The following is a 17,748-nucleotide window of genomic DNA, read 5'->3' on the forward strand; positions in this document are numbered from 1 at the left end:
GTGGTGGCTTCTGAAAAAAGGGGCTGGTGGCTGAAAATTTTGGGTTTTGTCTATCCTTGATAATTAAATCCTACCTACAACAACACAAACACATGCAAGTAGTAGCTATTAAACTCTGACGAACCATGAAGCATATTACAAATGAAAAGTTAAACCATAGTTTCAAATCTACGTAAAGATTAATTTTTGGTCCCATAGAATCATTGTCATCATAGTTTCATATGTTATTAAAAAGTGTGCAGAACCAATGTATATCAGTCACTTGGCTCTGTGAGATTTCAAATCGAATTTAATTAGCTGTTGCCTTATCACAAAGTATGTATCACTTAAAAGACAATGTTGCGTTTCACTATGAGGACATGTTGTAGCATCACAGTTAAGACATATGTTACAATTTAGAAGGTCGCGAGTTCGACTTCCGATGCGGTCATGGATCTTTTTCATTGATCTAATCCTTCTGGCTGCACTATGACCCTGGGGTCTAGCAGAAAAGAGCACTAGGGGTATTTCCTTGATTCCTTGGGGATGAAGGTGGTGGGCAAATAGAACCGACATCCATACTGGCATCAATGCTGATGGTTTGTACAGATGGAAACCTTAACTCCCACTAATCTGTGGGTCTCTATGGTCTGTAATGAGGGTGACTTTATGACTTGTCGTTATGATAATGGAAAAAGTGGTGCGACTATGAGATTTACACTTCAAAAAGGCACTGGCAAAACAAAGGTGTGATTGATGACAATGTGGACTGTTTTATCAGTCAAGAAGCAACTCTAGTGAGTGTTTATTAAATAATCTTTGATGAATGGTTCAGTTATTTCTGTTACGTTTTTATTTATATTTTCTTGTAGTGGCACAGACTCTGATCTTGACGACATGTAACACTACCTTTATAAGATTTCCATGGACCTATCCCCGCCAAAATGATAGGATAGACACAAGTATTGTGTTTTATAAGAACATATTTTACTAAGTTGTTGAGCTATAAAGCTAACCTGACACTATCTCTTTTCCCAAGAATAAAAAATGTATGTATATCCAATGCCTACCCACTTCACTTACGTGATTTGAGTTAGATGGCAGGACTGTGACCCATTTTGAAGTTGCACACCATTTCAGTGGGCCATGATATGTATCTGTGAAGAAAGTTATGTCATGTACTAGGATGAGTGTAGGTGTAAGTGTTCGTGTAAGTGTTGTGTAGGGAGCGAGTGAGAATAAAGATGAAGATGAGGAAGAGAGAAGGAGAAAGGGGAAAACCGGTGCTGACAGGTAGCTTCTCTTATTAGCCACCAGGCTTAACAACCCATCTGACAGAGCAATCACTATCAACAGTAACATATGCCTTCTGTCCATATGCACTGTAGAGAAATTTGGGATTTAATCCAGGCATATTGGTCCACAATCTAGTGATTAGAAGTTGAGTAGCACCACCTCTCCTAGTCCCGAGGTATAAATTTTACATGAAAATCTGTAACCCCACTGGGAATAAAAAGTAAACTGAAGCTAACCTGATACTGTTTGTCCTCCTACACAAAACTGCAGCTAACCTGATATAAACTAACCAGGTCCATCTCTACCTCACCTAATCTACTCCAACTAAACTCATCTAATCTAAGTTTTCTCCACCAACCCTCCCACGAAACTCAGTTATTGCTAAAGTTGTTTTTCGTTCTCTCCTTCCTGTAAGGTACTACATTGCTAAGGCTCTAGTTAACTTCATGCTGTTTTTCCTCCTACGCAGTAGTCTATTTGTCTACATGGGATGTGACTTCACTGACACCGAGTTTCTCGTGCAACAAAACAGTGTAAAAAAAAATGGGTTGTCTTCTATATCTTTCTACACACATTAACTTAGTGAGCATTACTGATGATATGTTAGAAAACTATACTTATATATATATGTTCATGTTGAGTCTTTTTCTAACTTTTGTTTTTTTTTAAATGTTGGTCCACTATATGGAATTATTCTGATGGTATTATTGTGTTTGTGGCATTGTGAACTCTAAAACATAGCATTATAGTGGCTGGTTCATTGCAAAAGAGATAAGATTCAGGAAATACCTTTCACAAACAGAGTACAGAGTTTCTTTGACATGTTTTTCAACTAATGACAATTTTGAGTAAGTAGCCTACTATAAATTGAGTATTAGTAGCTTAACCTATAGTCTAACCATTGCAGAATGACCTTAATTAGTTTTAAGAAATGGACTTAAATAAATAAATCATATCACAAAATACGATTTACATAATTCATAAACACTTCGAAACATTTAGTCAAAATTGAAATATCTTTTGATCACATATGTCAATGAAGTTTCAGATTTCAGTACACAACAGCCCGATAGCATGATATCTAGCATTAGCCCTGTAACATCATATTCCTCCTTTTAGTACTAAGCTTAGTGCTCTTGTTCAAGCCTTAAATATCCTATTGGCAATATTTCAATGCTTGTGTCAACAGAAAAAGCGAAGTATAAAAATAACTGACAAATAACTTGCTTGGAACAAGTATGAGAAAGCTTACAAAACTCTGATGTTAGTCTCAAAAACCACGAGTTAATAAGTACATCTTGGAAAGTCATTCAAGAAAACAACATCAATATTGACAAACTTAAAAAAATAAAAAGAAACACGTGCAGCAAAATTATTATAAATATTACCTGCGTTTAAATGTGAAGGAAAGGAGAATAACAAATAAATGCACAAAAACTAAAAATAAGGGAAAATGTGTCAAGGAACAAGTCTTCCATCTTGAAAATCATAAACTCAACAATTTAGATAATCACAGAATATTTATTGCATTTCAAATGACTTTACTATACAGAAAATTGTCCAACTTTATACAAATTATGATATGGAATTCATCACTGATTCATTCATGAGTACTACGACTCTGATTAAGATGATTAAGTAGAATTTTATTATTATTTTTTTTTGTGCTCAAGTGTGAGATTTCAGAGCAATAACATCGGTCCATCCTTCACTTTTACTTTGGAACTGTCAAGATCAACAAAATATTTATTAAGTAATAAATAACTTTTATTACAAACAAAAAATTATACACTACGATGGACATGACTGTGCATGTCATTTCTCAACATTGTACTATTCATCCAAATGATCCCTGCAGTTCACAATACAACAGACATTAGAATTGGAAGTATTCACAACAGCAACTGAGCACCTTCATTACTATTTTTAAGAAATAAAACAAAAGTACTGCCACTCTGTCTCTTTGATGTATCACAAGGACCAGGCTCAACACAGCCTGCTACAAGGTCAACTAAAACAAACATTGCCTACTAGATATTCAATGCCTGAACAACAGCGCTAGTTTAGTAACAAAAGAAGATACAAAATGGTGTGAGGTTTCGCCACTAGATATCGCACTAACGGTCTGTTGTGTACTGAAATTAAAAAACTTTATTTACATTTAGGAATTATATTAAGGAAGTTCGAAGTGTTGATAACATTATCTTAGTTGGTGCTGTAAACTTCGTCTGTTCTTTTCTTTGTAAACACTGTCCAATTATTAATTGGACTTTTCTTCAGAGTAAGATGTTTGCAGCACGAGATTATGCATTCCTCGTTCAAGAGAATTACACTATAATAATATTACCCCATAAAAATGTTACCGTATCAAAGTTTATTAAGAGATTCAAATGTGAACAATGTGATCAATAGAAATTACAGGAATTGTTTTGGCGAAGATATTCGATCCTCTATATGACAATCATACAAAGAATTACTGAACAAGAATTTTTCAACAAGATAGAGAAAAAAGACTCACATTCACAAAATCTGAAATTGTAACATGTATGATCTATTAAAGTATCAGTACTTCAATTTTCATTTACCAGAAGTGTCATAGCTATGTGAACTCAACTGATATTGTAAGAAAAGATATTTTTGAATTAGTATACTTTCCTTTACTAAATGTAACATTTCACTATGTAGAGAACATATTTACTTTTATGCGCTCCCATGCAAATGTAATGGAATGAACTGTAGCAGAAAAGCCGAAAAGAGAGAACTCTAGCGGCCATTAGCAAGAACGCTCATTCACCTTCTTTTTCCTGTGGCTGTCCCAGCCTTGAATATCTAGTAGGCAATGACAAGACAGAGGACGTGAAAACAAACACAAGATCTGATAAGAGAGAGTAAAAAAGTAAACAATTAAATAATAATATAATAATAGTAATAATAATAGTAATAGTAATAATAATAAAAAAGAATGATACATTCCTTTCCATGTGTTTCATTTATCTAAAAAAAACATTTGTTCTGTTTCTATTGTCTTAGAAAATTTCACGAGTGGAGGCCAAGTGCGTGGAAAAGTTTGTTTTTGAGTCCACCCTGACGCACATCGGAACTTGAGTTGGAGAGTTGGTTTTGGCCTTCCGGAGGGCTTCTCTGTACATAGCCAATGGGTGCGGGCGTCTGTAGACAGACAATCACAGACAAGTGCTTGAGTCTCCAAGACGGGCAGAGAAAAGAAAGGAGAATGTGCATTTCATGAAAGAGGAAGAGAGTAAAGGTGCACCCACCAAGAACATGTCCCAACACATCGCACCTTTACAGCTTGGTGATGGTACAAAATTTAGTGACTTCCAAACAGGGACTGTACACTACCAGAGATCGGGAGATGAAGACTACAGTCAAATACGTACGGTTAACAGTTGGGATGGAAACCCCTCACCAGCGATCGACGGACTCTCACCAATTGATGGGTCCACATTCTAAGCCAACCTTTCGTAACTTCCTATATATACAGACAAAATATTCTGCTACGAGAAAAGTGATTAAACTTCGTACTAAGCCTCACGAGCTCGTAAATCAATATAACAACAAGAACACAAGAGCACAAAAGACTGACTTAGAATAGTATACAGAGCATATGACAAACAAAGGGCAATTAAAAATACACATGCACAAAAAACAACAAACAAATACTTTGAATACTGGCAACAGAAACAATATATAAGGTACTCAGATACCCAAAAAAAAACTATTGGAAAGAAGCATAATGACAAGAGAATTGATGTCACACTCACTTACCAGAAATACAACTTTCTTTCCAACATATCACACAATTTGCTTTCTTCATGTTTGATGAAACTTCAAAATTTCTGCACGATTTCCATATCCCACCAATACCCCCCATTGTGTATATTCATTTCGAAACTTATTGTACACCACCAATGCTGTACCAGTATGAGTAGAAATACACGAAAGTTTCCGAAATTTTATGCTGTTGTGTAATATCTAAATTCACACAGCCCCAGTGAGAAAATAAATACGATTTTACCTATATAAAAGGATACACTGACAATCATCTTCATGATGTTCGAAAAGCGCAAGTAGTTTTACGTACAGTAACATACTCTCATTTATTGAGACTAAACAACACAAATATTATTCTCTATATTAAATTGTTTCCATCCGATATAGTTCACAGATCCTGATGACCTCACAATATATATAAGACAGGGATGGGGAAACTCCATCTGTTAGTTGAAGCCTGCAAGATAATTTCTGTGGCCCATCAACAAGTAAAATTCACCGTCGTCGTCGTCGTCGTCGTCGTCATCATCATTATCATCATCAACCACAAATGAAAATTACTCCTTTCACTTTTTTAAAAATGTTATGCAGACTTTCTCCAGCTATATACGAAGCACTATCAGATACAGTTTTTAATGTACTGTAGTATGGTATAAAAGTTAATGAATATGCACAGGGGACATGGAAGTAAAGCTCCACATTTAGACCAACTTTATACAGAGAAGGACATGGAAGTGCAAAACAGTGCATGGTGTTTGTGCTATCATCGAACGTGGCACTTTCTTCATGTGCAGCCATTGTAGAGTGGCAGTGATGCAATCATACATAGACAGTTTCCTTAACAATTTATGGAAAAATATAATTATCCAACCCATCAAACACAACTAACTTGTTTCACTAATTAATAGGTAGGTGTATAAAATTTCTATCTTTTAGGCACATTAAAACTGAGGATTGCAGGAAACAAATATAATTTTCATGTTTTCCATGGTGAAGCTCCTATGGCTATCAGAAAACAGATTTTTATACATTGAAAATAACCTCTGCACATCACAAGATGCCAAAAGAGCATGGAATAAAGTCCATATTTATAATTGTTTCAATTCCTTTTCTAATTCTGCTTCTTCATTTTACGAACAGAATGGTAACCAGAATTTTTTGCTAGCATTGACTTAAGTTTTTCAGAAACCTTTCTGCAATTTCGTGTTTCAGGGGTCAAGGAATAAATAACATTTTGAACAAAGGACAAGGACTCTTGCAGTGGAGAACACTGTGCTTTCATTTTTGTTATTGTTGCAAAATAGTGCATGGTGTTTGTGCTATCATTGAGCATGGCACTTTCATCATGTGCAGCCATTGTAGACTGGCAGTGATGCAATCATACATATACAGTTTCCTTAACAATTTATGGAAAAATGTAATTATCCAACTCATCAAACCTAATCACCCTGAGGCTGCAACAGAAGTCATTGTCTTTACTCTGTAGAAGGTCAAGACACTGGCAAATGTTCTAGAGATCACTTTTCAAGCAGTGGATCAAAATTTAAATCTGTTCCATGTTAGAGCTATTAAGGATTCAGTTTGAGACATTTCCAATAAGGAGTTGGAAACTTGGATTCGACCAACAAATGTGCACAAAGGCACCCAATTCGACGCCTCAACTCTTAAGGGACTGCAGGTGCTGATGACATCCAGGGCATAATATTGCAACATCTCTCCAATTCAGCTATGAAGCACATAGCATAGATTATTATTAACTAACCTTAAGAAACCGGCCAAAATAATAGTAGGCAATGAAATTACAAATGCATTCACAGTAAGCTCTGGAGCAAAACTGGGTAATATTTTACCTACTACTCTTTTTAATTTAGTATTACATAAAATAATTAGTAAAATAGAAAGTTACTGGAACAATTGCATGCAAATCCAGACAAGTTTATCGGTTTGCTGATGATATTGTGATAGTAGAACGTAGCATCTCCGATTTAAAAGAGATGTTTAGGATTTTAGATAATGAAGGCAAACAGTTGGCTTAAAAGTAAATGAAGAAAAAACAGAATATATGAGATTGGCTAAACAGAGAAATAAAAAAACTAGTACATTTTGAAATGGAGAGTTACAATTTCGAAAGTGTTAAAGAATTCACATACCTTGGGTCGACCATCAATAGCGAAAATAAAATGGACAATGGAATTCATAAAAGAATAATTTATAGAAACAGAACTTATTTCTCGTTCTCACACATGTTCACATCAAGAATGCTACCTAAAGGAAGAAAACTTAAACTATTCATTCGCCCAGTAGTTACTTACGGAGTGGAAACATGGACAATGACACTGGAAGATGAGAATAGCCTTCTCATCTTCGAAAGAAAAATTGTACGCAGGATTTATGGTCCAGTGTATGATAGGGGAAATTGGAAAAAAAGAATGAATAAAAAGATTGATCAGCTATTGGAAGATGAGAATATAGTTAGCTTTATTAAATCTATTAGGCTGAGATGGTTACGACATTTAGTGAGAATGGATGAGGAAAAGCTTCCTAAGATGATAATGAACGCAAGAATGGAGGGAGAAAAAAGGAGAGGAAGACCGAAGAAGAGGTGATGGACGACGTATTGTGAGATGTTACAAACCTGGGAGGGAGGAATTGGAGGACTGTGGCTGGGGATAGAGTGAAGTGAAGAGCTGTTTTGAGAGAAGCCAAGATCCACTTTGGACTGCAGTGCTATGATGATAATGATTATTAACACCTTGAATCCCAGTCCCTATCTCTCACCCTGGAAAGAGGCCTACAAAGAATAAGACGAAACCAAGCAACTATAGGCTCATTAGCCTTCTCGATTGGCCCACAAACTGACAAAGAGAGTCATACATATGCAGACACCACGCTGAAACAGTGTTGCCCCAGATAAGGCCTGAACAATTCAGATTCCACTATGCTCCAGGTTCTAGCCATAGCTGCACCTTACCTGGACACCGAGCAAGCGTTCAACAAGGTTTGGGATGAGGGACTCCTCAGATACAGAGTGAGTCAGTCAAGGCTAGACCGGCGTCAGTGGAAAGTCGTATGCGTAATAACTGCTGCACCATCACAGTGATCAGACCTCTTGCTTGAGTACGTTTCGTGTTTAGATACATAAACACGTTCACATTTAGAGTGCAGTAGTGTGTCCATTATGAAATATAGCCTTGAGCAAATGTTTATTTACAACTTTGTGAAATGCGAATCTTGGAGAACAGTTCTAACAAACTTCTGTAAGTCATTCCCTGATTCGCCAGAGCCTTCTAAAGCAATGATTTACAATTTAGTGAAGCGATTTCGTAAATTCAACAGGTAAGGGTGTCACAGTATCAAAGACTTCGTTGTAAATAAAAAATGGGTTGTAAAGAGACTTTCTGGATGGAATAAAACTCATTTTTCAATTCCAAAATTTCGCGTCACACTCCATGGGGCTATGCGACACACCTGTTGGGAACCTCTGAGCTATGGCATAGTTCTGGTAAAAAAGGCAAAATCACGCCTCCGTAGATTAATTTCTAAAAGTAGTGTATAAAATTGTATTCACGTATGTGTGGGCATTAATTTGTTGTTTTATAAAAAAAACAGATCCTATGACTCTTTTGCTGTTCATGGTGCACCAAACACCAATAATTGTCTCATTGGGTAGTTTATGAACGATATTAGGTTTTTCAGAGTGCCAATAATGATTATTTTGTGATTTCACATATCCATGGAAGTGGAACCAATCCTCATCTAAGTAAAATAGTATGCAGAGAATCACTTGAAGTTCATGCGCCACAGTTATTTTATACAGTTTTAACAATTTCTTAGCTCTCTGGACAGAGCCTTAGGAAGTCCTGTTTGTTGTGAAAGGCACCAGATGGATAGTTTAAAGAGAATTTTCCAAATAATAACCAATGTCATCTTATAGTTCTCTGGTGAGAACCCTACACTGTCTGTCTGATTTCCTAGCATGAACACTTCCCACCACCGTATTATAAAGAGTATGGATTATTGCTGTATGATCTGGAACAGTTACACCCAAGAATCTTTCTTCAAGTCAACTTATAACATGATGAGCCAACTGTGTTAATACATACAGTATAAATCGTAAATAAATACATGTTGTTCAGTAGAAAACATATGCCGAGCCTAATATACTCTACGAATACATTCAGAACAAACAAACAATCAACTCCTAACAAATGAACCATCTCACTAGGCAACTAGCTTCCTGAAGCGACCTTGACCGCACACCTGCAGGCTATACACTCAATGAAAGCACAAGCACTGTGTTCTGGTTTTCACTTGTAGTATATTAATTGGCAATGAAATATGCCAAAACTGTGCCCTTCATTCTGATTACGGTACCTAAAGTTGAGTCATCCCATGTGTTGACATTTATATGTGATTTTTACAAGTTAATGAACATTATCGATATAAAAACTCCTTCCCCCCCCCCTTTTTCATATTTTTGTGTATGATATATGGATTCTTGAGATTCTTCCATAGCCTATACATTATCTTTCTAATGTGTAACTTCTTTAATAGCCTAGAGATAAAAAAAAAGTTTCCCCATCCTGACTTTAGGCTAGTGATCAAGAAGAGCATCGTAAAAGTTGAACATGTACTGTGTAACCACAATCTCCAATCTTCAAATCTTACCAGTATGTAACAATTTTAAAATTATACATTTTCAACTTCAATTTCGGAAAACCTAACCTCAATTTCGGAAATGGATTACTATAGGCATCCAACAAACAAAACTCAGTGCACAGAAACCAGCGGACGTGACTGTCTCGCGCAGATGATGTATGCTCCCTTTCCCAGCATGCTCCCGGTCTCCAATCACACCACTGACACTATGCGCATGTGCACATAGGTTTGTTCCAACAACAGTCAGGAACCATCCGTAACCATCGTGAGCATGCGCAGTACAGAAAAAGCGTTCCAAAACAATCCGAACCAGTCCTGAACCGGAAACATGTACTGCAGTCGGGCGTTCCAACAAGCTTTTGACATGGGTTCGGAACGGTCAGAAATAGTCCGTGGATTGAGGCATGTACGGAAGAGTACGCAAGACGCGCATGCGCATAAGCTCACCAACGTCTCCTGGATACTGAAGAAAGACATGATTGACTGTTCACGTCAATGAGGTTAAAGATGAAAAGTGACAGTGCAGACGGATAATAAAACTAGAGATTTAATTTAAATTTTCGCCAAAAGGAAAGGGAATGGAAATTATTTGGGTATTGAAATAGTTAATTACAATTTCAACATGCAGCTTTGATTAGAAGTATAATACATAACGTACATACATTAATAATTAAAAAAAAAGAACTATTTTTAGATGAGAGTCCCCCAGTACACGACATTGAATTAGCGGAATTCTTGCCTTTCATATTTTTTTGTCATCTTTTTATAGAAAAGGATCGAAATTCTATTTTCTGCAATTAGAATTAGCTGCAAAACGATAATAATAAGTATCCCGTTCTTAACAAAGATGACCACAGTTATAGCATCTCTGGATTTAGTACATAACGATCCGCGAAATCGTTCCAACAGTGTCCAGTCCAGTTTCAATCCCATAGCAGATGCCCAACTAGCGCATGCACATAAGATGGTACAGGAACCGTACATGAACTGATCCATGAACCTCTTGTTGGAACGAACCTCATATTATCTTCTTGTGCTGAAGTGAACACGTGTTATTGCTACAGAGTCAGGGAGTCACATAGCATTTTATATTAAATATTAATTTAATTTAATTTAAATATTTAAAATTTAAATATGAGGACAGTTCCAGTGAAGATAGATACCGATTGTGACTTAGAAAGAGACGATGTTGACATCTTGTAATGTTATATTCATTTAATTGGTTATTGTTACAGCTGCTCTTTGAGTGCACATGTCCGCAACCGTAACCGTTATAGCTATAAGTAGCCGCTTATTAAAGAACCCGCCTAGTGCAGGGGTGTAAGAGGGGTATAGCATGCGAGGCACGAGGAGTCTGAGCTGAGTTTTGTTTGTAGGATACATATAGTACCTAATAAAGGCTATTCAGATAAAGTAAACAATTTCGGACAAGCTAACCTCAATTTCACAAAATGTAAATTCAATAATGGAAATAATAGCAAACTCCGAAATGAAAGAAGTCAATTTGGAATTTGAAAGGTTTTCTCATTTTTTTAGTTATAATTTTATTATATACACGTTAAAATTATTCATATTCCCTAAGGAGACCAAAACTATTTACTGCAGCTATACAGCCATTCAATGGGTAACGTTTATTCATTCATGGAGTGAAACTACACAGGCTATAATTTAGTACAATATTATTCAAAATAAAAATACAATAAAAATATTTTAAATAATATTAAAGCTTTCCGTAAACGAATTTCCTTTTTCTGAAATTACTTTCTCCGAATACAATATAACATTTTCCGAAATTGAGATTGAAAAATAGGCTATTGGCAAAAATGTTTTCATGAACTCTGTTGCATATAATTTTTTAAAGTGACAATTGAATGTCTCTACTTTACGTAAGTTAATCACGAAATTTGAATGACAAACTTCTAGAATATATTCTACTCACAAAAATAAATTATCAACAATATAGAAAGAAATACTGTAGTGTTTTTGCCTCAAAAGTGTCGAGACATTAAGCTGAAAAATTGCTGCAAATCATGATTTTTTTGTCTTTATGACACGTGATTACAACACGCGGTATTTGTAGTTTATTTATTTAAAAATTTCATTGACAAACTTATCACACATGTATGAATTTTTTTATTTCAGCAGTGAATGAGATTGAAATTTAACTACATACAGATTCAGGGCAAATAGTTAAGACCAAAAGATTGCCTACTCTATTGAGCTCAGTCATCTAGAGTAGACAGAAGTAAAGAGCCCAACAGAATAGACGACCTCTCTGGTCTTCCTATCTGCCCTGATGGTGGAACCTGCAAGTAGTTCCAGAAACAGTGGAATACCGTACCCAAAAGTCTAATTCTGATTACAGGTATCATACATGTGTTCTGCTGAGAGGAAGGCGATGAACCAAGTTGGAAATTTCGATAATAGTAATGTTCTATTGTCTAAATTCAAAGTGCATAAAATGCATCTTGATGAAAGGATCAATCAATGATATAACTCGTAATTTTGCACTTTGATATCATACAGCAGAACACACCTTTGAAGTATGTGACAGGATTTTGTGACAAACTGTATGTACTGTAAGTGGTGTTTAATTCTGTTTTCAAAAAGTTTCGAAACATTAGTTTGCCCAACAATTCATATTGTTTATTTTATTAGATAATTCATGAAAACCTCCACAAAATTATGCTAAATACAACGAGGTAAGACAGAAGATTCTTCTGAAATATGTCAGTCGAATATGAATCATAAAACATATTACTGAAAAATACTGCCAGAAGATTATTTACAAGAAAAGCATGTGAATGAAATAGCAACGTATCTGGATTCTACTTTTACAGCATATTATTGTGTTAAAACAAAAACTTCAGCTCAGTTTTGATATCTTCTATTATCCCAAACATTCTGTTCAGAGAGTTTTTATTCATTCTGAGTATACATGCACACTAGAGTAGAAAATTTCATGAACTTTGGTTACTGTATATTCCGACTGCACAGTTGTGCCATCTTCTGCGCAACCACATCTTCCTCAATTGTTGGTACAAATCCAGGAGATAGTCCTGATGAGCATTGTTTAGAAGAGACTGAGGGACTTGAATTAGATTCCTAGTTTTGTGTTGAAGAGGACCTACACTCATGAAGCTAGTCTGTGAAATGTTTGTGCTACTTAAAACACTGCACTATTATCTGTGACTATACATTTTCAGAGTTCCGGTTACAGTTTTAACTAACTTTACTAGTTTGGTATCTGCAAGCTGTTCACATACTGTATCTATGCGAGTGAACTACTTGCTAGTCATCTACGAAAAGTATAGAAATGCCACTACAAAATATGTATACAATATACAGTATTATAGGAAATAATTAATACCACAGGACTGCTGTTCCACGAAATTATTGACTCTAAAAGGTTCATGTATTATATATATAATTGTAAATTTAAATTATGTACAAATGGCGAATGTTACTCTCTACATCACATGTGTGAAAATAAGAGAAGTCAATAACTGATTTAGAAGATTAAAACATCACCATTACCTACTCATATACAGAGTGTTTCCGGGCTAGTGTTACAAACTTTCAGGGATGATGGGGAAGAGCACATGTATCAATTTGAGATAAGGAACCCTGGTCCGGAAATGACTGAGTCGAAAGTTACAAGCAAAAATAGTTGCCCTTCCCCATCATCCCTGAAAGTTTGTAACACCAGCCCGGAAACACCTAGTATATGGAAAGTGAAAAAATTAGAAGAAACGAATTTGTTGAAAAAATCTAAACATGTGTCTATTATTTGTAGAAAGCACTGTTAATAACTAGTACTAAATGACAAGAATTCTTTAAGTTATTACAGTTACTTTGTGTAGGATAAAGATGAATACTGAATATTTAGTAGTGTAGTGCTTGAATAGTTTAGTGTATTTCAGAAATATAATATAGTACTATGACAGAAGAAATGTGTGAAAATATAGTTTTATATGGGATAAAAAAGAAACACTGAAAGATAAAACCTGCACTAAGTGGTAAGGGAATTTGCGTCCTCAATGACCTTTATGAATAAAAATTAAAGCAAGCAATTAGAGCATGACTCCAGAAGTAACAATGAAATTCACGAGTTGAAGAAAGTGCTCCATAAACAAACATACATTGACAAAAACAAAGACACCATTGAATGTGCAATTTTAACTACAGTTCGTCATCTCTATTTCAAAAACGTAAATTCCTGTTCTCAACAAAATTTTAGATATGCACAATGACCTCTTTTGATATTCTATACAATGGCAATGATTGTATGAAGAGTAATATATAACCTCCTCTACAACCTCTGGACAGATTTTAGCAATGCTGAATCAACTGCACAGAAAACCAGAAATGGCCATTCAGCAAGGAAATGTACTCTCTGGGCAGCGCAGAACAGAAATCAACTAGAAATCAGCCTTGCCAGCCAATACAATAGAATCATTGGCTTCATATCTAACAAGCTACTCACCTACACACCGAAGGAATAAACTGTATTAAAACAGGTCAATGATATATTTCACTCATTAAATTTTAATTGGTACTATTCTAATTTCCTCATTACCAGTAAATAGTACACTAATAAAACTATAAGACATCGTAGTTAGTGGAAGAGTAATTATTCCAGAAGCTGAATCAGAGTTCTGTTGGCACACACAACACTAGAACTCCAATGAAGACTTCAACACACAACAAACAGAAGCAGAGGAATTGCAGCCCCACAACAATGAACATGCCAAATCTCCCACATATAAATTTAATCTTTACTTCACATTTTTCATTTGCAGACAGGTTAAAATTACTTCGGGCTTGACTCCTCATGCAGAACACTAACTATAAACAAAAGGCTAGAATTTTACATCGTAGTCTACATAATTATACAAGGCTAAAAAGTAACGAAGATTTCGGTGATAAAATTAGGTTTAGTTTATAAGAATTACTATTAGATTTGTTTCAAAGTCTCTTTATGCATCAGATTGTTGGCATCAAGTATGCATCTAATATTCAGGACTGTAAAGCCTTCAGGATATTTGTAATAAAGCTAGGATCTGATATAACATTTTTTAGTTTTTTTAAATGTGTTATAGATGCAAAAACATCAAACATTTTTGGGTCATCAACCGGGTACACAAGGAAAGGAAAATCTACTGTTGAATCTATTCCTTGATCAAAACACGAAGCAGTTTCTCAATTTTCGTATAAGAAAATACTTCCATTAACCCATCTGATTATGCTTATTTTCAATAAATGACTCAGTTCTGGAGAACAGTTTTGTTACTGGATCCAACAGACAGCTTCCATTTCTTTATATTCCTTGATCATGACATGGTTTAAAAACCCAAGGTTTGAAAAATGTTAAACACTGTGAAAGTCTCAATTCATCCAAAGCTAGAATCTGTTTTATAAAATTCTATTACAGCATCAGGCACCTTTGCAATATCACAAGCCTGCAGGCTGTGAAGCAGATAATTATATGGGCAAAACATGTTGACCGGTAATTTATTTGGGGCTCTCTTCACTTAGAGAGTGGATTTATTTGTCAGTTATAAATCTAAGACACAAGACAATGACTCTTAATTCCCTTCCAAAGAATGTCATGTTAACTATTTGGGGAATAAGTCATGGCAACTGTTTTTCTTTTCAAAGTTAAGCGATGGTAACAACAAGATTTTGTATGTCATATGGCGTCCATAGTATGTGATCCCATTACTAGATGGCAGAGTGATGTATGGTTATCACACAGAGAACAATGTAAATTCAGTTGTGAGTCGACTGTTGTGCTATGTTAGTACTTTTAAATGCCTTTTAATGTCTTGAAAGAAAATAGGAACACGTTCTAATTGATCAATGACTTGACAATTTTCTTTGAAGAAATTGACCAATAGGATTCGAAATTAAAGTGACAAGAACCATAAAAAAACATTGTGTCCTGGCCGAGAAAAGATGTTTGCAAGTTAATTCAATTATATGAATTTTAAACTCATGCCTGTATGCCATGGGTTCTGTGGAATACCACAATAAAATGATGAAAAATAATGTGTATGAGGAAATTACAAGGCAGATATCTCGAGTTAAGTATCAATATATGATATGTTTTAAATGAAAAAAATTCTAACCTACATCCTAGGCAAATATTAATAGTAAATATTTTGTTTTAAAGAAAATGCAAACATAATATTCTCTGTTTTAGGGTACCATACAGTAAGTAATAGAAATATTGTATTAGTTATTCTCCAGAGGATTTTTATATTTATGTTGTACCAGTAATATTTGGTAGATAGGCTTACATAAGTTATAATGAACTTAAAAAACACGTTTTAAAATATAGTCAAATCTTTAGCAATATGAAATGGTCTTTGACAAATCCTTTTCAACAGTCTTTGACTAGTTTTCTCTTGTAAAGTACTGAATTGGAAGAAAAATCTGATAGTGTACAAGCGGCTTTAGAACTCTATTTATTTAGAAAGGTGAATCTACATGCATCCACAGATGCTAAGATGATGAAGATAGGTTAAACTTGTTTAAACATTTTTTTTCCCTATAATTAATTAAAAATGGAAAAAAATCCAATCTGAACTTCCTAACTTCAGAATTTCTTTCCTTCAATTTAAACACACATTACTTCCCAGCCTTCTATAAAAATATAGGTAACAGTTTATATCGAAACAGAGAACAATCACCATAAGATGATGCTTTTCTTGTCCACAATTAAGTCACTGCACTGTCAATCCCAAAGTAATTTTAATTTTGCAATTGTTTCACATCTGCATTGCCAAATTTCTTCTACGTGTATACTAAGTTAGTGTTCAAACCAATTAAAAAGAAAACATTATAATGGGCTATTCTCTACAATGTCAATTTCACGCATTCATTCACCATTTACTGGCATACATTTTGCAGCATAACGGAAACAAGTGAAAACTGCAAAGTAATGGAACAGATGTAATGTTCTATAAACCAGCAAAGTCACTTTTGTTGTGATTATGCTGCAACTTCTGAGGCTCAGCTAATGGTGGGAATGAACTTAATGTCACGTAATTACTACAAGGTGGCACTATGCTTATTATTAGAAATGTAATTCTATTAGCATGGGAAAGCAATGTAACTATAGCACACAAAATTATGAGTAGTCAGATAGCTCCTGTACATATAGTGTTCCTATTTAACAATATTCAATAGTTTGCATTAAAGATATCGAGGCTACATTAAAAGTAGGCCTAATTTTGGGTATCGTGAACCATGCATTTTTCTACACTATGATAAAACTACAATGTTTTGAATTTGCTTAAACATAACTTCTTTGTTATTATATTAAAGGGAAATTTAATCCTCTGATTTACTGGCTACATATAACCAACCAGTCAAGCCCACCTAGCAGCATTTCAGAGAACGTAAAATATTATGAATGTATTTTAATAATGCCAATACACCAATGTTAAACTGAGTAGGTTATGTCATGTCACTGGAGTGATGCCAAAGTTTATAACCGTAAAGCGGGGTGACTTTGAACGCCGAGGTGACTTTGAACAGTAATTTAGCACCTTTCTAAATTAAATGCTGTACCCAATTGCGATAAAACTGTTTAAGTTGTCAATAAACTAGTTCAGTTTTTTCGCAATAGGGTACAGCATTTAATTTAGAAAGGCGCTAAATTACTGTTCAAAGTCACCTCGGCGTTCAAAGTCACCCAACTTTACGGAACCATATTCCCTTAAGTGATTCAATGTGATGCATGATTAAATTTCTGAAGTACATAAAATAAAGGTCAAATTGACAACTGATAATGTAAATGTTAATTTTATGCTATTCAAATTTTGGAAAATTATAAATAAATTAATTAGTTAATTGTTGTTCGAGGAAGCATAAACTTGAATAAAAAATTTACTGAATTCAGGACTCCTATGGGCAGAATTAAACACTATAATAATGAAAAATCATCTATTAACTGGTAAAGATAATTTCCTAAATTTATGACAATAGTTATTCATTTCGATGTAGGTTGGTTTT

The 17,748-nt window shown here is 34.8% G+C and overlaps 1 protein-coding gene across 10 annotated transcripts in view; it reads right to left on the bottom strand.

Moving 5' to 3' along the window:
- Nucleotides 1-17,748, bottom strand: part of Klc (kinesin light chain) — a 675,112-nt gene that overhangs the window by 37,138 nt on the left and 620,226 nt on the right. The window contains exon 12 of one of the 10 annotated variants that reach the window (XM_069817987.1): nt 2,777-4,443. The exons of the other annotated variants lie outside the window; for them this stretch is intronic. Coding sequence (XP_069674088.1) covers nt 4,312-4,443 — 132 coding nt within the window. The 3' untranslated portion in view covers nt 2,777-4,311. Of the gene's footprint in view, nt 1-2,776; nt 4,444-17,748 lie in introns of those variants that run through there. 10 annotated transcript variants of the gene reach the window in all.

This window comes from Periplaneta americana, chromosome 2, assembly GCF_040183065.1.
Source record: "Periplaneta americana isolate PAMFEO1 chromosome 2, P.americana_PAMFEO1_priV1, whole genome shotgun sequence".
Taxonomy (NCBI): Eukaryota; Metazoa; Arthropoda; class Insecta; order Blattodea; family Blattidae; genus Periplaneta; species Periplaneta americana.